General features: G+C 48.3%; 1 protein-coding gene across 5 annotated transcripts; it reads right to left on the reverse strand.

The window, feature by feature from the left end:
* Window positions 1–1,467: 1,467 nt before the first annotated feature.
* LAG3 (lymphocyte activating 3) lies at window positions 1,468–26,280 on the reverse strand. Of its 5 annotated transcripts, XM_075763443.1 has the most exons (10): window positions 25,210–26,280; window positions 7,904–8,191; window positions 7,373–7,477; window positions 7,018–7,189; window positions 6,628–6,854; window positions 6,098–6,355; window positions 5,621–5,914; window positions 4,985–5,275; window positions 4,598–4,713; window positions 1,468–2,146 (listed from the first exon to the last, which is right to left on the reverse strand). In XM_075763443.1, the coding sequence occupies exons 3-10, from the start codon at window positions 7,425–7,427 to the stop codon at window positions 2,036–2,038; spliced, it is 1,524 nt and encodes a 507-aa protein (XP_075619558.1). In that variant the 5' UTR covers window positions 7,428–7,477; window positions 7,904–8,191; window positions 25,210–26,280; the 3' UTR covers window positions 1,468–2,035. The 5 variants fall into 5 exon arrangements, with proteins under 5 accessions (XP_075619558.1, XP_075619564.1, XP_075619573.1 ...); XM_075763449.1 differs by lacking the exon at window positions 7,904–8,191; XM_075763458.1 differs by lacking the exons at window positions 7,373–7,477; window positions 7,904–8,191.
* Between the last annotated feature and the right edge of the window lie 435 nt (window positions 26,281–26,715).

Raw genomic sequence — 26,715 nt, forward strand, 5'->3', positions numbered from 1 at the left:
TGATGAAAGTGGAAAGCTTTGAATTCAAAATTGATAAAGAGGAACCATTTTCACACAGTGAATAAGCAGACCTGAGGACTGATTGCCAGAGGAAGTCAGAGAGTACAAGAAAACAGCGACATTTGAAGACAGATCAGGCACACATCTGAGCAATGAGAACATCCAGGCTGGTAAGAGGCAATGCTGAAAGTATTACAGGAGGAGAGAGCATCCCATTGTGCATGAGAACAGAGAGCAAACAGCTCTCAGGCACTGAGAGATTATGATGTGATCTTGCTGAATACTAGATTGCTCCTTAGCCCCACTGGAGCTAACCCACCTTTTCTCTATCTCCAAAGCATCTGGCAGAGAGAGGAATCTGAGTTAGACAGATCACTCCCAACTTGAAAAAATGGCAGCATTATCATTTGCCTCGAAAGATGCCTGGTACCAGGCTGGACTGTCCTTCCTTATGTTGGTGCTGTTTCAGTGTCTGCCTGAAATTGCATGGGACAGTTGAAGCAGGCAAGGCTACCTCACACATCTGCTTGCATTTCTCTAGGACTTAGTGGAGAAATGGGTATCATTTTCAGTAAATACATGGCTAGCTGAGTAGTTAAAGAGCTGTGGAGTCCAGACGTGCTCCCTAGAGTGGGCTAGTTGAGGTTTTTGGGTGCTGCTCCATTACCTACAGTCTGAGGATCCCAGAGTGCATTCATTAACTGTGTGCCTGAAGCTCTTGGGGGGAAGGTAAGGGCCACACACAAGAAGGCCTCTTCAGGTTCCTGCTGAAATAATGAAAAGCTGGCCTGGTAGTGAAACCCTCTGCTCAAGTCAAGAGAGTCTCCCTTCCTAAAAACTGAGAGCTTCATTTTTGTACCACCACCTCCTTGCTTGAGCAGCCACAGGCCAGTGACCCATATGGGAGAAACCACATTTGTGACTCTCTTTTCTAGTGATGCTTTCTTCTCGGGTGGCATGCAATGACTGTTCAAGAGCAGTACCACAGTCCTCCCTGGCTGCTCGGAGAGTAGGTGAAGAGCATTCTCTAACTAGATGAAACCTAAATACATTGATAGTCATGGGAGATGGGACCTGGCAGACTCATGATTACATTAGTAAGTACCTCCTTAGCTGGAGGAGAGTGACAGAGAGCCCTAACATCAATGGGAGATCTATCAGGAAAATACAAGGACTGAGAAAAGGAATAAATGAATGAATGAACAAGGAGAGCCAGACAGGAGAAAAAAAAAAAAAAAGACTCTGAAGCACAGCAAAAATGAGAGACTGAACCTGCAATTCTTTCTTCTCTAGTGACATTTAATTTCTCCTTCCCCATTGTCAAAATGTCAGAAATGAACAGGCACCCTCAGTAAAACAGAACTGAAAGAGAAAGAGAAGGCAGCAAAGTCCTTAGGAGCTGCTTCACACAGGCAGAGGTACACCCGGCACCGTCAATAGGCACAATCCTCCACAAGCACACACAGGGGCCAGCAGGTGTTTTTGTCAGATGGATTTATTTTAGGTTCTAAAATGAGTTTCTAATAAAATAAAACGCTCAAAATGTGCAACATGTGCAGTCCTCTGTGGGGTCCCCTCTGCCACTGAATGAGCGCAAGAGCAGGGCAGTGCGGGGAGGGGGAGAAGAAAGTGGGCAGTGGGGAGAAAACACCATCCAGCTACAGGGGAGCTGGATTCCAGCCATCTCCCGCATTTAAGTGTCCCACCAGTGAAAGGCTGTGAGAGGGGCCATGAAGAAAGGGCAAAGGCTGGGAGAGAGAAGTGGCACTGAAGCAGGCAATAACTACGGGCTCAAATACTCCCAATAGCTCCAAAGCGTCTGTGCTGCCTGCCACCTTACTGCAGCGGTGAGTCTCATCTTGCCCTGCTATGCAGCTTCCAGCCCCTCTGCAGGTACAGAGCTTCCATGGCCTCCTGCTATGTTCATGCCATCCCTAGACCCTCCTGAGAGGTCTGCATGGTTCCCATCTCTCTGCAGCATGGCACACAGAGTTTCATCCTTCCATGCAGACTGGGCCCAGTGTCTCTGCTCCCATCAGCACTCAGTTTGCTGGATCTTCTCTTTCTTGTTCTCCTCCATCTCCTTCTTACTTGGCACAGTGACTGCAACCATCCCTTCCAGCGCTGGGAAGGCAGGAGACCGTGCCTGAAAGGGAAGAAAGGGGCAATATCAGGCATGGGAGGGAGACTTGAATGGCACAGGTCTGGGTTTCTCCCTGCCACGGAAGATATGGTCCTACTGCTTGCAATCATGAGGCTCCCATTCCCTCCCAGAGCCAGGGAAGAGCCCCAGTCCAATGCTCTGAGCCATGTAGTTTCTTCTGGGGAAGGCTGGCTCAGGACTATCCTCTGTGCTGTCATGGGCATAAGGAATAACAAAGACAGGACATACTTAAGAGAGAGCAAAGAACAATCTGTGCAATGGTCAGGCCATTGTCAGGTTCAGGGGTATGCCAGATTTTACAACTCCTTTTCAGAGAGAATAATTAAAGGCATGAAGGTTCACGCAAAATGAGATAAGAACAAATTAAAGACAGAAGCACTTTCATATCTTGCTTTAACAAGCGACTTTCTAGACAATGGAAAAGAGGTAGATCTCAGGGCTCCTGATAACAGTAAAGTATATGGTGACACACTGGCAATCAATACAACTGGAAGGATGAGATTAGTAAAAAGAATGGCATGGTAGGTGTGATCTCAGCTAAGAGGAAGAGACTGGGATTTTGGTCGCAGGTTTCTGCCAGGCTGTAGAAAAATGATAAGCACAATTTATAAGCACAAAGATCAGTTGTGGGACCAGTCATTAATGGCATAGAGAGTGTAAAAGTGCTAATGAGTGATAAAGCTGATAAAGTTGAGGAGCCTCATTTGGAAGAAAGAGGATGAAAATGTCACTTGAGACCCAGATATTTGAGAAGAATGGAGCTCTAAACTGAATGACAGGGTGAATGAAATGCAACAGTACCGACCTCATGTTGATAGGCTCAGAGGATCGTAACAGGAATTCCTAATGTGTGGGCAATAGCCCATCAAGGGGTACCGGTGAGCAGCCAGTGTTTAACCAATGCAGGAAGAGCAAATGTATTCTTAGAGAATGCCGTCAGAGAGAGGGAGAGAACAAGAGAAGAGCTAGTATCTTTGCTCAAGGCACCTCATCTGCACTCTCACAAAGGGTGAGCCCACCGGGGAGACTGTGCAGAGAAGGGCAGGAGGACCATCAGTGGATGGAGGACCTGTGCTGCAACAGAGGAGCTTTGCTTACTTGGCAAAGCTGTGAGGGCATATACAAATGATTTGAGGTAGTAAGTTTCCTGGCTGGATTAGAGCTGTTTAAGCTAGCAGAGCTGGACACCCAGGTATCTTATTTCCTGCTAGCTGAGGGTTTATAGTTACACTGTAAAGGGTTATTTGTCCAAGGTTTTAGGCCAGAAAGGGTGGTTCTGATCATCTTGTCCTGGACTTGTGTAGTCTAGAGAGTCAACCAGAAACTGCAGATCTCTGCCTTAGATTATCATTTACCATCAGTGCTGATTAAGGACTGATGACGAAGAACCAGTCACAAGTCTCTCTAGCGCTACCCGCAGCATTTTTTTTTTAAATGCCCATCTTGCTTCTACTCTGATGTTGCCTGTCCTCAGCCTCCAGCCACTGAGATTTGCTAAGAATTTGGATCAATGCTGTCACATCCCTCATCTTCAGCTCAAGGCAGGTTCAAGTGACCTAGCTCTTTCGCCAGGACAAGTTCTCCAAACCCAAGATTGCTCTGATTCCCTGGCCCCTTCTGCACTAGAAGGGGATTTTCACTGTGGACCCTTTCCAAGAAGCTGAGTGGAAGGCAACTACTTCACAGCTAGTCATGAAAGATATCTCTTGTCAGCAAAGAGAAACTCTGAAGGAAGAATTTGCCATGTAATTCATTTGCAGAGAAACGGTATGAAAACTGCAGAGAAACAGTCTGTTTGCACAGTTTTTTCCAGTGCCATGCTGGGGAGGGATCAGTCCTGGCCTGGTCTTTGAGATGATAAAGCAGAGTTTTCAGAAGAAGAGATACTGGAACAAGCTGAGCAAAGACAGGGCAGTAAGTTGCCAGAAGCAGAGGGCCGAGACGTGAGGGCTGAGCCAGCAACAACAGACCTGCATCGAGATTGGCGTCTGGGGACCAGCAGGCATTTATATGGAGCAGGGGACTCTGTTACATCAAAGCATCCAGATAAGGAACAAGACAGAGGACACCTACAAAAGTCTGAAATTAACCCTCCTCTATTACAGCATGGCTTGATCTCTGCAAGAATAAGTAAGAAGCTTTTCAAGGCTGGACTGTGATTGTCTCCTAGGAGGTTTTAGCCCTCCTCTGAAGTGCCTGACCTGCCCCCAGACGAATGCCACGGTTAACCAGACCTGCCGATGCCCAGGATACAACTTTCACTATGCGTCCATGACATGTAGTGCGTAACATGCAGCAGGCTGCCCGAGCCCCATTCTTCCTGGCTGCTGTGTCCCTGTGACATTTCACTGCTGTCTCCAGGGTACCCAGGGGAAGGTCAAATAAGGGATGATGTACAGGAAATCCAACAGAAATGGGGTGATGGACACTTACCCTTCTTTGTAGGGCCAGAATCAGAACACAGACCGTAAGCAGAATGAAGAGGCTGAGCGTGAGCCCAAAAGTAACCTGCCCACTGAAGATGGTGGGAGGACTGGAGACCTGGGCACCTGTGAGGAGGAACCGCAGTTAGGAAGGAGGGGAAGGTTGATTTTGCACTGGGGCAAGGCTGAGACTGCACAGAGGCAAACTGCAAAAAGGTGCAGGGAACTGGAAGGAGAAACAGGAGGAACTGGTGAGAGCTAAGACAGGGTGACAACAAGATGGGATGCAAGTGGTCAAAGGGGAGAAGGAAAGGATGAGGCTGACAGAGGAAAGGGCACCAGGAAATTGAATAGGGTGAGAAGAAGGGAGCGATTATGGATCCACAGGACAAAGTACCTGTGATCTGCAGCCCGTACTCCACTGCTCCCAGCCTGCCCTCTGGGCCATATACACTGCATTCCCACGTGCCTGTATCCTTTTGTGACACTCGGGGTATTTCCAAGGTAGGGCCCATCTGGGACCTGTGGCTCTCCAGGTTACGGGAGGTGGCCACAGCCAGCTTGCTGTTAGTGGGGGCTGAGTCAAGGTGCTTCCACTGGAAACGTTCATGTCCCCGGGGGTGTGTGAGGCTGCAGATGAGCAGCAAGCGAGACCCCTCAGAAACTGGTCCCTGGATGCTTGCGGTGACTGCAGCAAAGGAAAAAAATATCCTCAGGAAAGAATACAGGCAGGTCCACAACTCTTCCTCATCCCTCCTCCTTCTAATACACCCTTCCTTCATTACCTCCTATAATTTATTTTCTTTGTCTTCTTGAGCTTTCAAGAAGAATAATCAAGTTACGCAGGAAAACCCCTGCTTTCAGCAGAGTCCAGTGCAGTGCGATGCCCTGAATAGAGACCTTGTTTCTCACCCTGGGATGACAACCTACGAGCAGGAGCAACCCACACTCACTGCACTGACATGCAGGAGATTTAACTGCCAGCAGTGGGGAACCCCATAAGGGTGATGCACTTCCCTGTCTCTTCTCTCACCTGTAACCACTGCCAAGGTCACGTCCCTGCTGATTGTCTTGCTGCCAACGGAGACAGCACAGCGGTACTGCCCTGCATCACCTGGCCCCACCACAGGGACATGAAGGGGGAAGCTTCTGCTGCTCAAATTCTGGGAGATACCCCAGTCTTCCAAGTGTCCTCCTGCAGGGCGGCTCCAGTGGGCTGTCACCACGTTGATCCCAAAGGCACTGGGAAGGTAGCTCAGGGTGCATGGTAGATCAGCTGCAGAGCCAGCTGCAGCATAGACCACAGGGTTCGTTGGGCCATCAAAACCTGAGCCAGAGAGAGAGAGGACAATGTAGGGGAGTGACTGGAAAGAGCTCCCCAGGGAGGTGACTGGCCTGGGAAGTGAGGAACAGGGTGCGAGCTGGGAAGCTGGACCCACTGGGGTTGGTCAGTCACATCAAAGGGGGTGACTTGGGGATGCTGGAGTAGCAACATAGAGGCTGAGCTCACCTAGAATTTGCAGGTTGTATGTGGCAGAAACGATCTCATTATCAGAGTATCTGAGCTGGCAGCACCAGGAGCCCGCATCACTCATGGCTGGCCGGAGGATGGAGAGAGCCCCATGCAAGGACCAGAAGGTGCCGGAGGTGGGGACCAGGCGCCCGTTGTGGAACCAGCGTGTCTCCATGAGGGTGGCCCGATGGCTAGAGTTGCAGCTCAACAAGAGTGGCTCATTTTCTACCACAGGGCTGGGTGGACTGAGGGTTACTGCAAGGAAAAGGAAGGGGAGGAGGCGGGGGAAGCTAAGATCATGGCGGAGCTACAAAACCATCCCTTTGTGCCCCTCCTGGCCTAGTTTTGTCCCTCGGGCAGTCGTCTCTCCAGAGCTGAGAGCAGACAGCAGGAACCTGTGTGCTTTTGCGTGGCTGCTGCCTGTATCCTGACCTGCCCTGGGAAACACAGCATTCCCACCCCATCCCACCCTTACAGCCTCCCCAGTCCTAAAATTAACATTCTCCAGGGTTTCCATCTTCTCCTACCTGTAATTATCCCCAGCTCCACCTGGCAGCTCTGGACCTCCGTGTTGTATGCCACCTGTGCCTCATAGAGCCCAGCATCCTCGCTCCGGACTGGGTCGATTCGCAGGGAGAAATTGCCATTGCGTAAGGCAGAGTCCTGGACTGACACCCGGGGCCTCATGGGCAGTGCCGTCTTCCGGAGACCTGAGTACCCCACCTCCAGCACCACGTGTGGCTCCTGGTGGGCGCTGGGAGCGGGACAAGTGAGCGGCTCGTGCCAGAGGCAAAGGCAATATCAAGGGTGGGGGGTGGGAAGGATGGAATGTGGAGAAGGAGAAAGGGGGTTCAAAGTGTATCCCACCCTCCCTGACCCCCTCACAAAGACACAGATCTGTCTTGGCCCTGACGTACCTTCCCCCATGCCGCTTCCACAGCACGGATGTCTTGTCAGGCAGCTGCTTCCAGCTCTTCCACATCTTTCTAGGGCTCAGGTGGCAAGGCAGCACAGCTGAACTCCCTGCTCTGGCCCACACTTTCTGCTCCCTGCTTTCCCCCTCTGCTACTCCTGGTAGGATGTGACCAGCTGTAACAAGATGAAGGGTCGAGCAAAGGGTGTGACTCACGGAGCAGAGGGCAATATCCGGCCATATTCAGTGGGGTTAGAAGGGCACAAATTCTCCCTTCCAGACCTATCAGGGACTACGTAACAACCAGGCTCAACTTACTGAGCTGCTCTGCCCTCCCTGATACGTCCAGCCCCTCTTACCATTGAAAACCAGCAGAATGAAGGTGAGGAACATCACCAGGGACACCGGGCTCATGGTGGTATCCAGGAGAGGCAGGAGGCTGCTTCTTCCCGCTCAGGTCCGTGCTTGTTCAGTCAGAAGGTTTAAGAGATCAGCAAAAATGAAGTCTGGGCAAAGAAGATGTTAGAGTGTGTAGATGAACCAAGGGAGGGTCAGGTGGAAGTGCTTGCTCTTGTGCTGTCTCTCTCTCTCTGATCAAAGCATTTCCCTAGATGCCCTTATATCGCGGGTGGGCAGCTAATTTCCTCGTATCACTAAGAAGATGCGTCACGACCAAAAAACCAGTATAAGTTTGAGGCACGTGAAGGCAGGGCTGAAGCCAGTGAGAGAGAGGAGGGAGGGACCAGAGACACTGCTCTAAGCATCTTTTAGTGGAAATTCTTTGGGTCGCTGTTGTTTTTCTTACAAGTTTCGCTTCTACATAGAGAATGGAAAAATTGTAGAAGACACTTCCCAGCAAGTGCCCTTCATGTTTTTCTTTCATCTCTTACCTTTTTTGGTTTGATCTTTCCGCCTCTTACAGCTTCTTTCTAATTGTTTCAGGGCTTTTGAGAACACGTTGGTCTTTTTTCTGATGTTCTTTTTTTTATTGTTGTTGGGTTTTTGGTGTGGTTTTTTTTTCCTTCTTTAATCCTTCAAATGTGCTGATTTTTTGGCCTTTTCCTCATTGGCCAGTTCACAGGCAGCACGAGGAAAGGGTGTATGGTGAGCTCTAACCAGGGCACATGTAACCCATCCATCTAGAGCCTAGGGGCAATCTGGGACAAAGCTGAGGTGGTCTGAGGAGACAGAAAGGAGCATCCGGGAGAAGCAACCAGCACTGAGAAGAGGGGCTGCATGCTGTGGCACTGCGAGGGGTGTGAGGAAGGGACCCTCCTCCCCTAGCAGCGCTGGGGAAAACCCACCCAAGCTCGTGTGCTGAGGGGGCTTGTCCTAGCTCCCATGTAGCTGCTGAGCTTTGCATGGGGTAATACATTTTCACCCATGTGCCTCATCCTGGAGCCCCTTTTGCCCCAGAGAATCCCCACTGTTGTGGCTCACACTTTCCAGCAACCCACTGGCTGTGACTCTTTCGGACTTAATCAGCCCTTCACGATGGGTGTCAGACACCCAAGCCCCTCGGCGGCTCATCCCCTGAGGGCTGGGCTGGGGCTTTTCCTGGAGGTGAGGTGACTCAGAGCGGCTGCTTCTTTGCTGTGGAAGGATCCTTGCTCGCTCTCTAGTTTTCCTCAGTTGGTTGTAGAAGGTGGAGGATAAAAGAGAGCAAGTGGTACACCTCACAACAGCAGCTCCCTATTGTGGTGATGGCTCTTGTCTCTTTTATCACACACGGCTCTTCAGTCTCCTGAGGAGTGGGATCAGTGTAGAGGAACCTGGTGCAACCTTGTGCGCCTCATTGTGCCCGGGGGACTGCTTTGTAGTGGTCCGTCATGCCCTCCGTGTTACACAGCCCATGGGATCACATGAGAGAGGAACAGAGGAGAAAAGATGGGGGAGAACTTGTGACGGTTGACAGGAGGTGTTTTTTCCTCCTGTTCAAGAAAAACAGTTTGTGGTGCCCAGTCCAAGCAGAAAGCATCAACTTCTCTTTCCCCTGAATCAGCAGTGTGAGAATGGTGTGAGTGTGTGGGTGAAGACGAGAGAGAAAGGGGATGGAACTGTGATGGGGAGGCACATACGGCTCCACAGCCTGGCGCCGTCTGCTCCCCCTCCACTGGCTTCACCCGGGGAACACCAAGCTCGCTGCTCTCCCCCTCCATCCCAACCCACTCTGCACTCTTAGCCTCGGTGCCCTGGCACTGTTCCCATCTAGTCCCCCAAACCACCCTTCACTGAGTCCGTGCCCTAGGAAATGCCTCATTCTTGTAAGAAGTGGCAAAGGAGAGAGACGTATTCCCATCCTGCTGCTGCTTCCTGAGAGGTGGTCACGAGGGAATGATGGAGAGCCGCGGAAAATGATGGGAGCTGTCTGGCACTGGGGGGTGTTTGGGGCCCAAGTTATTACGCTGAGTGAGCATGTTGTGAAATGAAGGTTTTGGAGGCACTGTTTTACTCAGCACCAGGCTATCTTTAGCAAAGACACCTGTGACGTTTCTCTCTAACGACCCATTTTAAATGCTGACTCCCTTGAATGGCATTTTCGTCATCTCCCAGAACAGGACCCTGCAGCAGAAATAAACAGTGACCGGAGCGAGATCAGCACAGGGGCATCTTCTCAGAACCTCTTGCGTGGGTCCCCTGGGCAGAGGGGCTGACAGGGATGTGTGGGACTCTGGCAGAGCCATGGGGAATGAGGGGCAGGCTGCGACGGGAGTAGGCCAGGACAGGGATTCAGAAGCCCAGCTCACTAAATACTCCTTTGTCCATGTTGGGCATTAGCTAGCTTCAGCCAGGTTCCAGACTTACCCACAGCAGTCACCTTGCACACAACCTTAATACATTGCTTTTCTTGTCTCTCTTGGCATGTCTTACGGGTGCAAATTACACTTACCAAGAAAAATAGGAATAGAAAACACTATTCTGCAGTATCATTGAGCTAGTCTTGCTGAAGGAATTTTCCGTTGTGTTTCCAGATTTCTGTGATACCATGTTTTTCTCTGAGTGATTCCACTTTCATGTTTTGGTCCTTGCAGCATCAAGTCTGAAGCTAGACTTAATCTTCTGCTTCGTGCTGACTTTTTGAGATGCTCTTTAATTTATTTGCAGACTTTAACTGACCTAAGAAATTGCTCTGTGACTTGAAGACTGGGTTATCATCTGTGCAACTTGAGATCAGCTGGTCTGGGTGTTCCTGAAATAGAATGCTCACCAAAATGACCTCATGTACAAAGTCCTGATTGCTGTTTGTCCAGAGCTAAGGCAAACATAACAAGCAAAAAAAAAATAAATTAAAAATTACTTACTAATAACTAATAACTTTGTGGAGAGGGACTGTAAACAGAAAGCAGCCACGCCTGGGGAGACGGAAGGGAAGGTCTGGCAGGGGATGTAGTGTGAGCAAAAGCTGCTTGGCAGGTTGGTACTCAACGAGTGCCTGGACAGGAATGGGGTTTCCAGGGGTCAGACTAGGATTACCTGTCAGACTTCTGGCACTGACTGGGAAGCTCAGGGAGCTAAAAGAGATCTAAGCTCAGCTCCAGAGGGGAGGTAATGGAGCTGCCCTTCTCTGGGTGCTCAGGACAGATGCAGTGGTTCCCAAGTGAACACCTTGTGCCTGTGGAAGGGCCAAGCAGCAGAACTCTGAACCAGAAAGAGCCAGTGCCCACAGTTTAGCAGGCTTTGTGTGAGATTCACAATGTGGAAATAGAATCATCATAGAATCATAGAATCACAGAATCATAGAATGGTTTGGGTTGGAAGGGACCTCAAAGATCATCCAGTTCCAACCCCCCTGCCATGGGCAGGGACACCCTCCACTAGACCACGTTGCCCAAAGCCTCATCCAACCTGGCCTTGAACACTTCCAGGGATGGGACCTCCACCACCTCTCTGGGCGACCTGTTCCAGTGCCTCACCACTCTAACAGTCAAGAATTTCTTTCTAACATCTAATCTAAATCGACCCTCCTTCAGCTTAAACCCATTACCCCTTGTCCTGTCACTACACTCCCTGATAAACAGTCCCTCTCCATCTTTCCTGTAGGCCCCTTCAGGTACTGGTAAGCCGCAATTAGATCTCCCCAGAGCCTTCTTTTCTCCAGGCTGAACGATCCCAACTCTCTCAGCCTGTCCTCATAGCAGAGGTGCTCCAGCCCCCTGATCAGCTTTGTGGCCCTTCTCTGGGCTCTCTCCAACAGCTCCATGTCTCTCCTGTACTGGGGCCCCCAGAGCTGGATCACCTCCCTCGACCTGCTGGTCACACCTCTTTTGATGCAGCCCAGGACACAGGCTGCATCGAAATAGACACCTCTGAGGTAGAAGGATGCAACCAGTCTTCCCCCGCAAAGGGTTGTGATGATTTCTACCGAGGCACCATCCCTGAGATCCATATGAAATTGCTCAGCTTCTCTAAGCCCAGGGTGGGTACCAAACGTGCTTCCTTTCTTGCAGGAGGAAGCGGTTGCTCCAGACTTCTGTTCCTCCACAATGCCTGGAAGCAGCATGTTATCTTCCCAGGGCCAGGGTACCCCGCACATCAGAGGTGGTCTTGGAGGAGGGACCCACTTATCTGAGGTGACAGATCCCAAAAAGGGATGAGGAGAAGAGGACTGCAAAAGACAAAGTTCACATCTCCCAATACTTCTGGACAAAACCAAAATGTGCCTCTGCAGAAGTCCTAGGAGGAGGAGAAGTGGCTGGCTGCCTGACATTTATTGGGAGGCTTTTTACTTTTGAAAAGGTCCTTTTTAGAGGATTTTCTGAATGGGCAGTGCCTGGGTCACCACACATCTCTGATGTGGAGCTGAGGAGAGTCTAGCGGTGGCCTGCTTCCCAGAATCCCATGGGAATACCTTTAGGAAAGCATAGCCTTATGGAGTCTTTGGACAAATCTGCAGCCTCTTTCCTGACAGTGCTAAAAGGTGAGCAACCTTTGCTTGGCAATCCTCATCAGGTAGCTGAATATCCCAGAGAAACCTGAATTAGAAAGCCAGGAACAACATAGGGGGTTGCTGACTGAATCTGTGGGCTGCATTTCTGCTAAAAAACCCCCAGTGATTTAATCACTGAAGAGAATCTGCAGCATTCATGGGCATATTTGGCAGCTAGCATTTTGTATCTTGCCAGCATTAGCTGAAGAGAAGTGTGTAACTGTTGTCATTCACAAATCCTCCAGATCCTTCCTGGAAAAGAGATGGGATGCTGCAGGATCCTCTTTGGACATCCACAACTACCTGTGGAGGTGGTGATGGATATCAGTACCTTGGCCACTATCTAGTTAAGTGATGTCTTTGATGCTGCGGGATGTATTCGATGCCACAGCCTCTGTGTTTTGCAACAGGGAAGGTGAGGTGGATCCACTACAAAAATCCATGCAGTAAGCTAGGTTACATTTTGACTCATTTCTCATTGTAATACTCATGCTGTGCTTTTAATTCAACAGAAAAAAATGTGATAGCCTCCCAAACATCCCAGGGCTGCACTGAGTTTTCTCAGAGCAAAGAGGTACCCAGGAGGCTAACGCATGCAAGCGATGGGAGAAGCATGCCAGCTATGAGGAGAAAGCTCTCAGTTACAGTGACCTGACACTGAGGTGGAGTCAGGCACTGACCCAATGTGCCACATTTTGCTGAGTCAAGATTACCTTGACTCAGGGATGGGCAGAAAGGAGCTGAGGAATGCTTTGAAAAGACCTGGACCTTGGTCTGAGAGTGGGACTCCCAAAATGTGGTCTGTTCTCCCAGACGTAGCTGGAGAGAGAGAGAGAGTCCAACCATCTGCAGGGTCCCTGAGCCCCAGAGGGCTGGAACCTACAGTGCCAACAGCAGAGCTGGATGACAGAAAACTGCTGGACATCAGGGGTGGTCCAGAAAGTGGGTGAGCACTGGCAGAAATGAGCAGCCAACAAGACCTCTGAAAGAGCCGTCAGCATCAAGACTGATGGAAAGAGTGGTGTCAGGACAGGCTGGGAGGATGATGCTGGACATGTAGTGAAACCAGGACACCCAGATTCCCCCAATGGATTATATACAAGCTCCTTCTTAGGTGTGGCTTCTTCAGTTTGCCAGTCTCTTGCCAGTTTTGAAAGGAGACTGTATGACTGCCTTTCCTGAGAGCTGTTTTGGCCTGGGGGATCTCCAGAGCAGATGTGGGTTGTGTCTGCAGGTGTGTCCTGGTTTCATCTGGGATAGAGTTAATTTTCTTCCTGGTAGCTGGTATAGTGCTGTGTTTTGGATTTAGGATGAGAATAACGTTGACAACACACTGATGTTTTAGTTGTTGCTAAGTAGTGCTTACACTAAGTCAAGGACTTTTCAGCTTCTCATGCCCCACCAGCAAGAAGGCTGGAGATGCACAAGCAGCTGGGAGGTGGCACAGCCAGGACAGCTGACCCAACCCGGCCAAAGGGATATTCCACACCATATGACGTCATGCTCAGCATATAACTGGGGGGAGTTGGCCAGGCAGGGGATTGCTGTTCAAGGACGGGCTGGGCATCAGTCAGCAGGTGGTGAGCAATTGTATTGTGCATGACCTGTTTTGTATATTATTATTATTATTATTTATTATTTTCCTTTGCTGTCCTATTAAACTGTCTTTATCTCAACCCATGAGTTTTACTTTTTTTCCTCGATTCTCTCTCCCATCCCCCTGGGAGTCGGGGGAGTGAGCGAACAGCTGTGTGGTGTTCAGCTGCCTGCCAGGTTAAACCATAACAAGGTGCAAGACCTTCCAGCAGCTGATTTGGAGGAAGATTGATGATCTCCTGGGTGCCGAGAGAGAGGTCGGCCGATCCAGGCTCAGATCCCCATTGCTGCTGTTGCTCTCAAATGACAATGCAGCAAGTATCCCCTCAAAGAAAAACTGCCACAGAAGGATGTGCCTTCTGTTCATGGGGCTCGAATCCTCTCTCTGTCTTACTCTTGGCAGCAGCATGGGTCTCGCTGACACAGAAGCAGCACCTTGGACATGTTTCAGATGCTGGGGGGTGAGCATTGCACAGGGCGCAGAAGGGTCTGGCTCTAGGCTTAGTTGCATGTGTCCTGAGGAACTGTGAAAAAGTAGATCTGGTCCATGTGCTGTGTTTTCATGGTGCATCATGGCAGGGGAACATGAGCCCGTAGCTTATGCTACACTGGAGCTCTGGAGGCTACAGGCAAATACTTATTAATAAAGAATATGTTATTTCCTTAGTGGGAAAGCTAGATATAAAAAAGCTGAGGGTAACTAAAGGAGCATGTGATGCTATGAGAAATCATTTGCAGAAGAATACGTTCCCTGGGAAGGTTCATCTGGACGATGGCACAGCAAGGAGGGGGACAGCAGTGCTCCAGAATACTTCTGAAGAGAATAAAGTCTCTGATTTGGTGATCCCCAACCACTTTGCGTTGAACAAAAATTGCTAGGGAGGGAGATGGTGCATTTTTAAACTGAAAGGGCTCATTGTAAATCAAAAGGGATTTCTTTCTTTATAGTTTAGTTTTCAGCTGGATCAATTCTCTGATGCTCATCAGTGTTGACAAAAGAGAGGCAGCAGGAAAGATGAAAGGGAAGATGGGATTGCCCCTTTCTGCAATACTACACATTTATGCTGGATTAACATGATTGTGTGACAGACTGAAATTCAGAATGTGGTGGCAGCTGAGCAATTTTTTCAATTTCTTCTCCATTTGACACCTCATGACAGGTAGCAGCCTACATTGTTTTGTAAGACAGCTTCTACCGCCCCACTAAGAAAAAATGCAAAATCAAATAAACCCCCTTGTTAGTCACAGCATCACAGGAAGATTCATGTGGGAAGGGATCTCTGGGGTCTCCGCTCCATCCCTCTGCTCCCAGCAGGGTGTCTCTCAAACTAGACTGGGTTGCTCAGGGCCTGGCCGAGGCAAATTCTGAACACTTCCAATCGTGGAGATTCTCTAGCCTCTCCGAAAACCTGTTCCACTGCTGAAACACCCTCACAGGAGAAGCTTTTCCTTGCATCTCATAGGAAGTTCATTTGCTGCAACCTGTGCTCCTTGTCTCATGACTTTTCTCTGTGTCCCTGTGAGAGGAGTCTGGCTGTATCTTCTCTTTAACCCCCCTGCAGGCAGCAGTTGTCTCCCCCCCTCTTCTTCAGGCTTAACAAACACTCCTTGTCATGCATCATGTCCTCCACCCCACAGCCATCTTAGGGCCCTTTGCTGGACTGGGTCCCGTGTGTCAACGTCCCATGGTGTTGGAGATGTGGCTTTTCATGTGCCACAAAGACGGGATTAATCACTGCTTGCTATGTTCTTGCTAATAAAGGCCAGCATTCGGCCAGCCTTAAGCACCGCACAGATACCTTGCTGGTCCTGGAGGTGCCCTCATTCTCACCACGCTGGAAGACGACTGACTGACATTATGGCACATACAAAGGCTTCACTGGTCTAAGGGCTGACTCTTCTTTAACCTCGAAGGAGGCTGGGACCAAAGAGATGAAACTATACTTCTGTGTAAAAAGGCTTTAAAATTCCCAAGAAGAGGTGGGACCTCATGATGAGGTCTGGGGGAGATCTGGGTTCCCAAGATCCAGCAAACTACATATTAGGAAGTTTTGCCAGCAATCAGTCATTGGGGTGCAATTAAGGCCACATGGGGAAAACATGGGTTTAAGCTCGATTTTTTTGGTTTAGTGCCATTGTCATGGTTTAGCCACAGCACAGCTGAGCACCACGCAACCGCTCGCTCACTCCTTCCCCCCCCCCCCCCCGCCCCGGTAGAGATGGGGAGGATAATCAGAAGAAAAAGGTAAAACTCATGGATTTGGTTAAGCACAGTTTACTGGGACAGCAAAGGGAGAGGAAAATAACAACAACAATACTTATAAAAGAACAAACAAAGCGAGTGATACACAGTGCAATTTGCTCACTGCCCAGAAACGGATGCCCAGCCCTTCCCCAGGCAGTGACCCCTCCTCCCCAGCCAGCTCCCCCTTTATATACTGAGCATGACATTATATGGTATGGACTATTCCTTTGGCTAGTTTGGGTCACCTGTCCTGGCTGTGTCCCCTCCCAGCTTCTTGTGAAAATTAACTCTATCCCAGCCAAAAACCAGGACAGCCATTTATAATTTTTCCTGGTTCTAAGAAGTTTCTGTTTGCAGATGTCAGGTCCTGTTTTCCAGGGCCATGCTGAGCGGCGTTCTCTCCACTGTGAAAGGCTTCTCTGTCAGGTTTTTCTCAGAGAGCCACAAAAGACCAAAGGACCCTCTCTAGCTCTACAGTGTGCATGAGAATAGAAGATAAAGCAGCCAATGTTTTTGTGTCCTGTGTGAATACTTCAAACCCTTTGCTGGTGAGAGGAAAGTGTCCTAGAAGTTCAGACTCCATGAGCTTCTAGTGCTAAGCTGCCACATGATTTGTTCAACATTCAACTGCTTTCTGATGTCCATGGCTGACTTATGCTGCCAAAATGTGGTTAGGAGGGCTTCACAGCTCTGCGGGTATGACTGTCTCTCCTGGCATGGTGCACACTTTGTATTTGGCAAGGTTAATGGGAAGCAACTGCCTCTTAAGACCCCTGGTAAAATCACACTCTAGAATTAAAACATAAGGTTATACGTTGAGGAACAAAGTATGTGGATCACACAGAACAGAATACAGTATCCTGGGAAGAAAAGATTCCAGGGAGGGAGATACGTGATAGCATGCTGTATAAAATGGGATCTGAAAGAGTGAACAGATTGTGTTACCTCTGTTTACAGCACAAGTTACTGGAAGGAGTCCATGAGTCAGAAAAGGATGTGGAAAAATGGAAGAGGATTTAGAAGAGAGGTACAAAAAAAAAAAAAATTACTTAGGGCCTGGAGATCTTGCTTTCCAATGTACAGAACTTGAGGTATTTGATCTATTTTACCTAATCTGAAGGAAACAAAGGTGAGCTCAGGCAGCGATTTTACTGCAAACAAAAGGAAATTCATTTTACATGTCACACAGACGGTAGAATTATTGTTAGAGGATGTTGTAGATACCAGGAGTGTAAATTAGGTCATTTGTGGAGGATCAGTTCCTCACTGGCTTTTGAATATGATGGCCTGGGTATACCTGCCAGCTCAGGATGATCTTAGATCTTGTTTACAGGAAGCTTCTATATGATGCCCGGTCTCTCAGTGTCTTTCCTTAGGGACCTTGTATTAGCCATAGCAGAGCACTAGGCTAGAGACACCATTGATAAAACCATTTTTATGCTCCTATGTTCACAATCTATCAGCTGCTAACCAGCTGCTGAGCTGAGCGCACATAACCCACAGGGAAAAGGAAGGAACAGGCTCCTGGATTCAAATGAACTAAGATGGTGGTGGTGGCATGTGGGTGTAGGGACTTTCCCCTGAGTTTAGCAGGGACCTGTTGTTTTTTCCCTAGCTACAGGTGGTCAGAGGGCTCACTTGTTCCAGACTTGAAGAAGATATGGGAGTTTCTCTTTTTTTTAAGGTGGGTTTTTTTTTTAATTACTATAATTTTCTTCTGTGTGTTACTTTTAGAAAGTCAAAATAAAAGTCACTCTGAAGGACTGGAAACCTCAATGGTTCTGTGCGCTCCCTAACTGAACTGTAAGACCAGATCAGCTTGTGCAGAGGAAGAAATATGGACAAAATGGTCCAGTCATGAGCCAAGGTAAAGTTCAGAAGCCTTAATAATAGAAAAGGAGGCTACAGTCAAAATACTGGCTCAAGAGTAGTTATTGAAAAGAAAAAAGAAAAAATAAAAAAGAACAAAGAAAAAAGAAAAACAAAAAACAACAGCCAAAACTACAACAAACCAAGACTAACAGCATTTCCTGCCCTGGTCTGTGAAAAATGAATGTTTGGGGTGGATACAAAAAGCAAAGAACTCCTTGAAGTGAAGGAAGCGTTGGAAGATAACCTTCCCAGGTGCTTGAGGGTGGGATTCAACCTTGAAAGAGTGATTCCTTCATGAGCAAACTGATCCAAGAGACTGTCTTCCAAGTTTGCCTTACTGTCTCAATGCCACTGGGAATGACTGCCCCTGGCTACATACTCACCTTGCCATGCACAGTTTGTGATAATATGGCCCTTCATGGGACTGTAAGCCAGACCAGTGTAAACATTATGTTTAAAAGGAGGAGGAGAAGAAAAGGTGAATGTGTAATTAGAATAGGGAATAACTCAAATTACTTCCGTGGCAGGTTCCTACAGGCAGCTGCCCTAGCACAACTGGGTGGGTAAGAAACTGTGCTGAGGAGTGGGAAGTAGAGAAAACTTTTAAAACACCATTCCTGTCACATAGAGTTACACTCTGAATGGCTGGCTGATGTCTGTAAATGGCTCTGGGAGAAGTGAACTATTCAAGCAGTGTCCTAAACCCAGCTGCCAGTGGAGCACTGACAATTTTAAGATACTTAGGGCAGTTGCTGTTGTTGCTTCGGGACTTGTGGACCTGGCAGCTAAACCCAGAGGTTTGTTTCCCCAAGAAAATTCTGCAGCTGACAACCCTAAAACAGGTTCTCCAGAAAAGTGCAGTGATCTCAGGTACTGGCTCTGCTGTTGGGTATCTGGTATAGGTTCTTGATAACCAACTGGAGTTGTAGACACTAACAGGTCACTAACTTCCTAAGAGGGGGACAGTCAAACTCTAGGGCTGTACCTAGGGGATCCAGCAAGGGAGGGGATGCTACTGGGAAAGGGTCCAAAATCAGCTAGAGCTGGGAAGACTGTAAGTGGCGTGAATGTATATATGTGCCTTTCTAGTGGAGGGGCTTTGGGAGCTGTATGGGTGGAACCAACCCTGGCCACAGAAGAAGAGTTGTGAGTCCTGGGATTACTAGAGCTTTCCCACAAGTCCTTTAAGGCTCCTGAAGTTGTGCAAGAGGCTCACAGGAACTGTTCAGTTTAACCTTACCTTCCACGTAACCTTCTTTTGATAGCATATGAGAAAAACAGATGAGAGGAGGATATGGTTACACTCTGCCTGATGCATCTGATAGTACGGTACAATCCCAGAAAGGCTGTTTTTTGAGAAAGGACACATCAGATGAAATATCCCTTTCTGACCTAGAATTGTTCTTGTTCCAGACCAAAAGTATAGTAAGAGCTGTGCTGGGCCAGGAGACAAGATTTTCGGAGCAGATATTCGGAAAGTAATACAGTGTCCCATTTAATAGGAGTGGATTCAAGGGAGGAGGAATCTCCTTCCAGGTCCCCTTATCCCCCTTTGCCTTGGACTCTTGAGCCAAAGGACCATTTCTTCTGGAAGCCAGAGAGCAACCTATGTTTGTTCAAATCACCCTGTGGACACCCAGCCAAGACAAATCTGATGCTGATTGACCACACAGGTACTTCTCATTTCTCCAGGTTTGAGTTAGGCCTCTCATCACACTGGCGGTGTGATCAGAGCCATTCCTGGTTCCTCCGCTCTAAGAGGCAGCTCACAGCACGCTCTGTGCCAAGCATTTTAGGTATGGAGAAACTCGGGATGACAACTGCTCACAATCTTTCAGCCAAGTATCTAGAGACATATCAAGTTTGATGCCACCAGGGGGCCCTTTAGGCAGGAAAGCTGTAGACCTATGCTTAAAGGACTCCCGCAATTCCTCTCTCACTAATAAATCCATCCAAGAGGATCAAGAAAAGAAATATAAGGTGCACCTTCCAAGCTAAAAGAGGTATCAGTTTGAGCTACATTTCATTGTGCTGCCTATTCTACCAGAGTGGTGCTCTCTTTCAGCACAAGGTCTTGAAAGAAGAGATTGGGGCTTAGCCTTTGTGTCCCACGTTACACAGAAGGACTGGGTCCTACTGGAGGTCCCCTTGGAGTCTTCAACAATGACAAGATGTACAGCACTGACATGCTGTACTGTATAGCAATTGGGACAATGTAGGTGTCACCACTGTATCCCAATTCCATGACAGCAGTCATCCTTCTTGTCTGCAGTCTGGGATCCCATCAGCTGTCTGTAGGCTTTTCACCCTAGGAAGTAAAAGCAAAAGCAGCACTGGGGAATACTGGGAACACCTATAGGAATACTGCCACAGGTGGGAGACCTTAAATCAGGATTTGATCTGGAAACCCTTTCAAACATAGAGAAACTGAGGTGGAATAGGATCCTCTCCCAACAAGAAACTACAGTCAACATGGCACACTGTTAGCAGTGCTTTATAAGGATGCTTATTTCTACAGCTAGGCAAAGGGATTCACAGACCCTGAAGCAGTCTGTATTTTCTTTAGTTACGAGCAAAACCTCATGACTCATTTGAATTACAAGGTGGATTTTCCCAAACTTGTCTACTGAATCCTCTGTGAAATTTACCTTGTGAAGAACTGGCAAATTCCCAGCTCAAATCTGGGTTGATACCTACCACACTGCTATCCTGGAAGCTCAGGAGGTTTGTTGGAGTCATATCCAACAGCTTTAGGTGTTTTCAAGACTGGATGTGACATAGGAAAAAATTTAGAAGGACCATTTAAGAAACCGTCCTTCACATAAGAAAACAGCAACTAGCTGTAAGTTTTCAGGTGGGATTTCTGGTGTGCTTATGGACGAGCCTAACAGAGCGCTACCTGAGGTCATGCTGTGGAGTGCTGTCCAGCAAAGACCTTTTTCTGAAGTCATTTGGATGTGCAACAACAGAAAAGCTGCTGAAGGATGCTTCAGGTAAGGAGCTTTGAAAATTTTCATTACAAATTTTGCAGCCTAATAAATGCAGCCTAAAATGATGGATGAATTGCTGTAAGACCTGGGAAAGTCTGAGACATGACTCTGCCTGAGCTGCCAGAGAGATATTGGCAGACATACATAATCACAGAGCTCTGGAAGCTGACTATTTTTGCTACATCTTACAGCCTTTACTGGTTTTAGGATCTTCCATCTTGGATTCATGAAGCTCCAGTAATACTTTGGACTTAGGGACAACATTCTTCATTGCGGAACATATGGCCAAACACCCTGCTGACATTATGACACCACTTCATGGATTAAGTGACTAAACTGAAAATAAAGCATCTTGAACCCCGTTAGGACATTGGAATGTTCAACTGGACTTTTTGAGACAAAGTGTTTAACACACATGGTAGAGAATGGGGACAATAAATCTAACTATAACAAATGCTGGAGATCTGTAGAATCTGTGGCTCCTACAGCCCTCTGATGACAAGTAGCATCAGATAGATATCACCCACAGCATATACATGGGTCACATCCTCTTCTGTCCTCTTTAATGGGTGATTTGCAGCAAGTCACCTAGTAGCCTGCCATAGCCTGCCTGCACAGATACACCTGACAAGATGAAGCTTGTCTGCTCTGATATCCCAGTTCTTTGAGGCTCAGCTAAGGAACTGTTGTTGTGCACAGATACTTCCAGCTGGGACTCAGGCTTCCTGAACAGCCTGAGATGGGAAAGCATACTCTTCTGCGTCTGACAGAAAATGCCTCCCACAAGGGTGAAGCTGTATCTGATGGCACCACACTTGATTCATAAGCCATCTTTCATGTCTGAGACCCTTGAATACTAACACCCTAGGTCTCTCCTCACCCCTGTGACTGTCCATGTTTTGCTAAAACCATAAGAGCTCACCAGGAAACAAACCCCAAACTCATCCACTGATAATACCAGCGCTCCAGTCCTGTCCATCTGTGGTATGTCCCCAGTTCGAGCCCACACATGTAAACACAGACTTCTTTCCTGAGAAAACACACAGACCGGATCAGCCATGAGCGTGTCTGTCTTTGACTCTGCTCTTGAAATAAGGAAGAGAGGTGGGAGGGAAAAGTACACGGGCTTCTTAAGGATCTGGGAAGGCAAGTTGTTTCAGTTTCCCATATGGTGTATGGGAAGCGGCTGAGCAATGTGTCTCCTAACCAGAGGGCCTAAAGAAGCCCCTGATCCCAGAGGAAGGGGTGGGGGAAGAGAAGTAATTAATCTTCACTATTTTTTTTAAGCTGGTACAACAGGGTGATTATGGACTTTCCTGAAGCAAGAAGGGTTTTCCTCCCAGACCAGCGGCGGCTGGAGGGCTCACTTTTTCCAGGTCTGAAGGAGGGTTCACAATTCTGCCCATGTGATGGTTTTGATTACGCTGGTCTTGTTTCATTTATTGGCTTAAAACTGGTGTAAAAGACCAAAGAGGCTGGGTGGAGGGGATCATTTGCCTAAGTGGGAAATGAGAAGGTGACAGCTATAAGATGCAAAGAGCATTTGTTTCTGGGCTCAGCACTTCAAAATATCTTCAGACTCAGCTCAAACTTTCCATGGCAGGTCTCTATTTCTTCATATATCACAGAAAGATGTAGGTGGGAAGGGACCTCTGGAGATCTCTAGCCCAACCCCCTTGATTGCAGCAGAGCTGACTCCAAAGCTAGGTCAGGTTGCTCTGCTTAACCAGAAGCTTTAAGGAGTTTTATTCAATCAACATGGAGTTCAGCTGCCTCCTCTCATGCTTGCCGTCTGCCGCTCACCGCCACATCCAGAGCTGTCCTCTTCAGGAGGCTGCACCTGCACAGTCTCCCAACAAGGAGCAGCTCGCATCCTGCCAGTGCTATCCTGGCAGGCTCAGCACCCCCTGCCACAGCCATCCAGTGATGCCTGCCGGGGAGCAAGGGGTCACTCACTTATCTGAGGTAGGACAGGGACCCAGCTAAGATCTGGTAGGCGGCCTAGGTGCTCTCTGCACCAGCATCTGCATTTGCTTTTCTAAACCACACAAAAGGGCTGTCAGAAGCCAAAATTGTCAGTTTAAAGAGAAGTCTAGCAGAACCTGCAAGAGCATGACTGCACCACCTCCTCAACTCTCTCAAAGCAAGCAGCCCCGGAGGAGGACCAGAAAGAAGGAAATCTCCAGTGCCACTCTGTTGGCAGGACCAGAGCTGCTAGAAGCTTGGAGCAGGTGCCATCAGAAGCAAGGAAGGAACCACGAGCACCAGACATCTCCTTGACAGCTCTAACAATACTGTCACTGGAGCAAGCAAGTTGCTTAGGAAAGGCCTCCTGACACCAAAACCTCTCTCAGGTGAAACCACTGAGGACTTTGTTGCTGACTTATTGAAAACTAAGGTCTGCCCTACAACAACTTCTACTGTAACTTTTGGCAAAACAGATAGCATTGAGGGAGTTCTGCCCCCAGCTGATGAGGTTAACAGATGGTCACAGGAATTAAATTAGATGAGTGGAGAATTAGCACAGAGCCCAGAAAGGTGAACAAGGCCCCTGAATGGTATCATTACTTCTGAGGAATCACTGATGGGCTTTGTTCTTACCTTGATGACACCGGCACGACACCATTGATCTCACTGTGGAAGAAGAATTGACTGAATGATAAAAAGCATCTTCAAGTTTGGATGCAAGTCAAGCACACGGGTAGGCTTGAGATGAAGTGCACTGCAGAACCCTGTACCCTCAACTTTTTCTGGAAAACTGTGCAACTACTTCCCGTGATCACCCTGTCAGCTAAAATACCACCAGATACAGCATGGATCTTTGCAGATCTAAGGAAAGGGAAGAAACTGTGCAATTTTCCATTATGTTGTCTGTAGCCCTCACCTCAAGTCAGCAATGATGTCCCACAGGTCACTGAGATGAAAAAATGCCAAAGCAGATTTTCTTCTAACTATTTCTGTAACTGTAGCTATATCTTCTAACTATCCATAGACAATGACAAAGGCGTTCAATAAAACTGAATAAAATGGAAAAACTAGTAGAAGCTGTGGAGTCAAGGAGTCCATAGAGATGTGAGGAACCTGGCTAGCAGCCCTTTGTCACTTCTCTCCGTCCTACGGTATTTCCCTCAGAGCAAATGAGGAATGGCTGCTCACATTGCTAGTGCTGGCCTAACAGTCATGTGCTGCCTCACTTCCTTCTGGATGACCAGCTGGATAGAGGTACTGGTGTTGCATCCACATAGAAAACAGAGATGGAGTTCTCTCTACACACCTTCTCGCTGGCAAGTACATTCTTCACTACTCATAGGCACTGCTACAGTGGTGGGGAAGAAGCATGAAAACTGTAATCAGCCTCTGCAGAGATTGTAACATCCAGTAATAATTCATCTTCAGTAGCGAACAGCAAAAGGTGGTCAGCAGAAAGTTTGGGGAAGTCCTTGAGGACTTGCTCCAATGTGAAAGTATCTTGAACAGAGACTAAAATCCATCATTTTTAAAAATGGAGCAATAGGAGGAATACAAAATTGCAAAAGTGCATTTACAAGATACACGCAGGTTGACTCAGCACCTTGATCACAGTGCCCAAGGCGGGCAGGAGCAGGGAGGGGTGTTGCAAGTCAATCCAAGGCAGAAGCTACCTGCTTTTGAAATGCTGTTCATAGGGGGAAGGCGCCCTAACCGGCTGTGGCTCCAGCTGCAGAGGGAGCTCTGTGAGCAGGACAGGGCTGCCCTGGCAGCAGAGAGAGAGCACGGCTGTAACAACTGTACTGCAAAGGCCCCTGAACACAGAACCCAGCACACGGCTCCAGCTGGAGATCAGGATGTCCCAGAATCGGAGTGGCCTGCTTGAACCAGGCCCATCCCTGCTGGAGGAGAAGGGCCCAAATCCCCTCCCCAGCACCAAGCTGGGAAGGAGGGAAGGGGCCAGGGCAGGAGCACCAGGGATGTGGTGGCCCCTGAGCTGAGATGGGTCCAGACCCAGCAGAGGCTCCACCAGCAAATGGGTGCTGGGGGAGTGGTGCACCCACACCTTGCAGTGCAGCGAGGTCCCACCGGGCAATCACATGCCCCCAGAGACATTTGCAGGTGGGAAGGGGCTTTGCAGTAGCTGTCCTGCTTCCCCCATGCTTCCGTCCCTCTGTGTCCTGGGAGCAGTCCTGCAGCCAAACGCGGACATTTGGAGAGAACAACGGTCGACGCTTTGCCCCTCCAGAGACAAGGAACTGTTTGCGCTTCCAGTATCTGATCTGTTGCTGCAGTTGGACAAGCACAAAGCCACCGATGCTCAGACAAAAGTTGATATTATTTACAGCTCCTGGTCTCGGTGGCTCATTGTGTGATTGCCAAGGTACAAGTTTAATAAGGAAGACACACTAACAGCAACTTTAAAGGTCTGCAAAGATAAAAAGACAAATGCTTGACAGATCTCTCCCAGGCAGCTGGTGGGACACAGAACTGAAGCTCTTGCCTCTTGAAACACTTCCCTATTGCTGCGACCAGTACTGGTGAAGCAGGGCAGGGCAGGGAGGCAGTAGGGCAGCGTATGGTTAGAACAGCACTTACCCTCGTCCGGCAGCCACAGCTGGGGTTTTCTTCCTGGGCCTCCGTCGTCCAGCCTGTGCTGACCGCGGTTTTGAGAGCTTCACAACAGCCCTGGAGCTTCACCTTCTGTTAATGCCGTGCCCTTGCTGGAACTGCATGCCAGACGGAGCAGAACCCACGCACACTGGTCTCCAGCACACAGGGGTCCTTTGAATAATTAACACAAGTCTTCTGACTAACTCAAGGTTCCTCTTTCTTCCAGCTGCTGGTCAAGTCACTCCCTCTTTCTGCAAACCAACTTCTACCGATCCGATTGGAACGTAACTCAAGGCATACAGACACAACTGTCCACACAAGCTGTTTGAAATATTTTTAAACGCTTTTATTTACAGTGCTGGTTGAAAACAATATATATATTTATATCTATCACCCTCGTGATGTCTGTGCCATAGAAAATGCTGTGGCTACATTGCCTTTAATTTACAAAAAATGGTCACAAGAAAATCTGAAGGGGAAAAAATGGAAATCAAAGTTTGGTCCCCAATTGTTTCTCTCTTGATTTGTTTTAAAAAAGCCTCCAAATAAAAAAAATATGCAGTTCAGATGAAATTCATATATAAAAACAATCCTTATCTTCTGAAAAAATCACGAGGGCCAGCTTGCTGTCATGTAAACTTGAAAAAAAGAAAAAAGCTTAAAATAAATTCTGTCTCTGTGTGTGGTTTAATAGAACCATTATTTGCTTGTAATATTCTTTTCTGTTGTCTCTCGGGTTCAACAGGAAAGCAGATGAGAAGAGGCCTAGGACTGGAAAATGCACCATGAGATCTGTGCCTGCAGCCTCCTGGACTGAGGGAGGATATCTGACAGCTGGCCTGGGGAGCAGAAGCTGTCAAGAACCTCAGTCTGACTAGTGACAAAAACAGGAGGGCAAGTGAAAAGGGAAGGAGAGGCACTTGCCACGTGAGGAGCCTGGCCCATGGGCCTGGCAAGGTTACGTACTGGGCCCCAGGAAATGATGAGATTCTTGAGGGAGGAGGATCATTTTCTAAGTGGGGCACAGCTGAAGGGATCTGGGGAACTAGAATAATTTCAGCTGGGGAATATCATGGCTGGGCTAGATCTTCGGGTGAGAAGGAAACTGCTGTCTTCCCTGTTTGAGAGCATTTCTAATCTTTCCTCATCTGAAATTGTGTGAAGCCAGAGGCTAATGGACAGTGCAAGCACAGGCTGGAATGGAGGAGGAGAGATGGACGGAATGGAGGAGATGGAAGGGGAGGACTCAAGCTGAAGACCCATTTTCTGTCTTCTGTCTCTTTGGATCCACTTCATCCTACACAGGGCACGGAGAAGGAAAAAAGGGAGTTACCATCAGTCACCGCACCAAGTCCATCATTTCTCCACAGAATTATTACTGCTGCTCTTTCCTCCGTATGGAAATCTGTTTGGCCTGCCCTAAATCCACTCCTCTAAAGGATCTTTGAGGGCCTGACAACTGTTCTGTTGATGGTCATGGTTAAGACGTGG

Source organism: Balearica regulorum, chromosome 1 (assembly GCF_011004875.1).
Source record: "Balearica regulorum gibbericeps isolate bBalReg1 chromosome 1, bBalReg1.pri, whole genome shotgun sequence".
Lineage (NCBI taxonomy): Eukaryota > Metazoa > Chordata > Aves > Gruiformes > Gruidae > Balearica > Balearica regulorum.

Bases quoted from the DNA above. Each gene is read 5' to 3' on its own strand.
- LAG3 (XM_075763449.1), bottom strand. From the start codon at position 7,427: ATGAGCCCGGTGTCCCTGGTGATGTTCCTCACCTTCATTCTGCTGGTT. The intron at 6,356-6,627 runs GTAGGAGAAGAT...TTTTCCTTGCAG, and splicing joins GGAGCTGGGGATAATTACAG to TAACCCTCAGTCCACCCAGC. The intron at 5,276-5,620 runs GTGAGAGAAGAG...CCTTTGCTGCAG, and splicing joins GACCTTGGCAGTGGTTACAG to TCACCGCAAGCATCCAGGGA.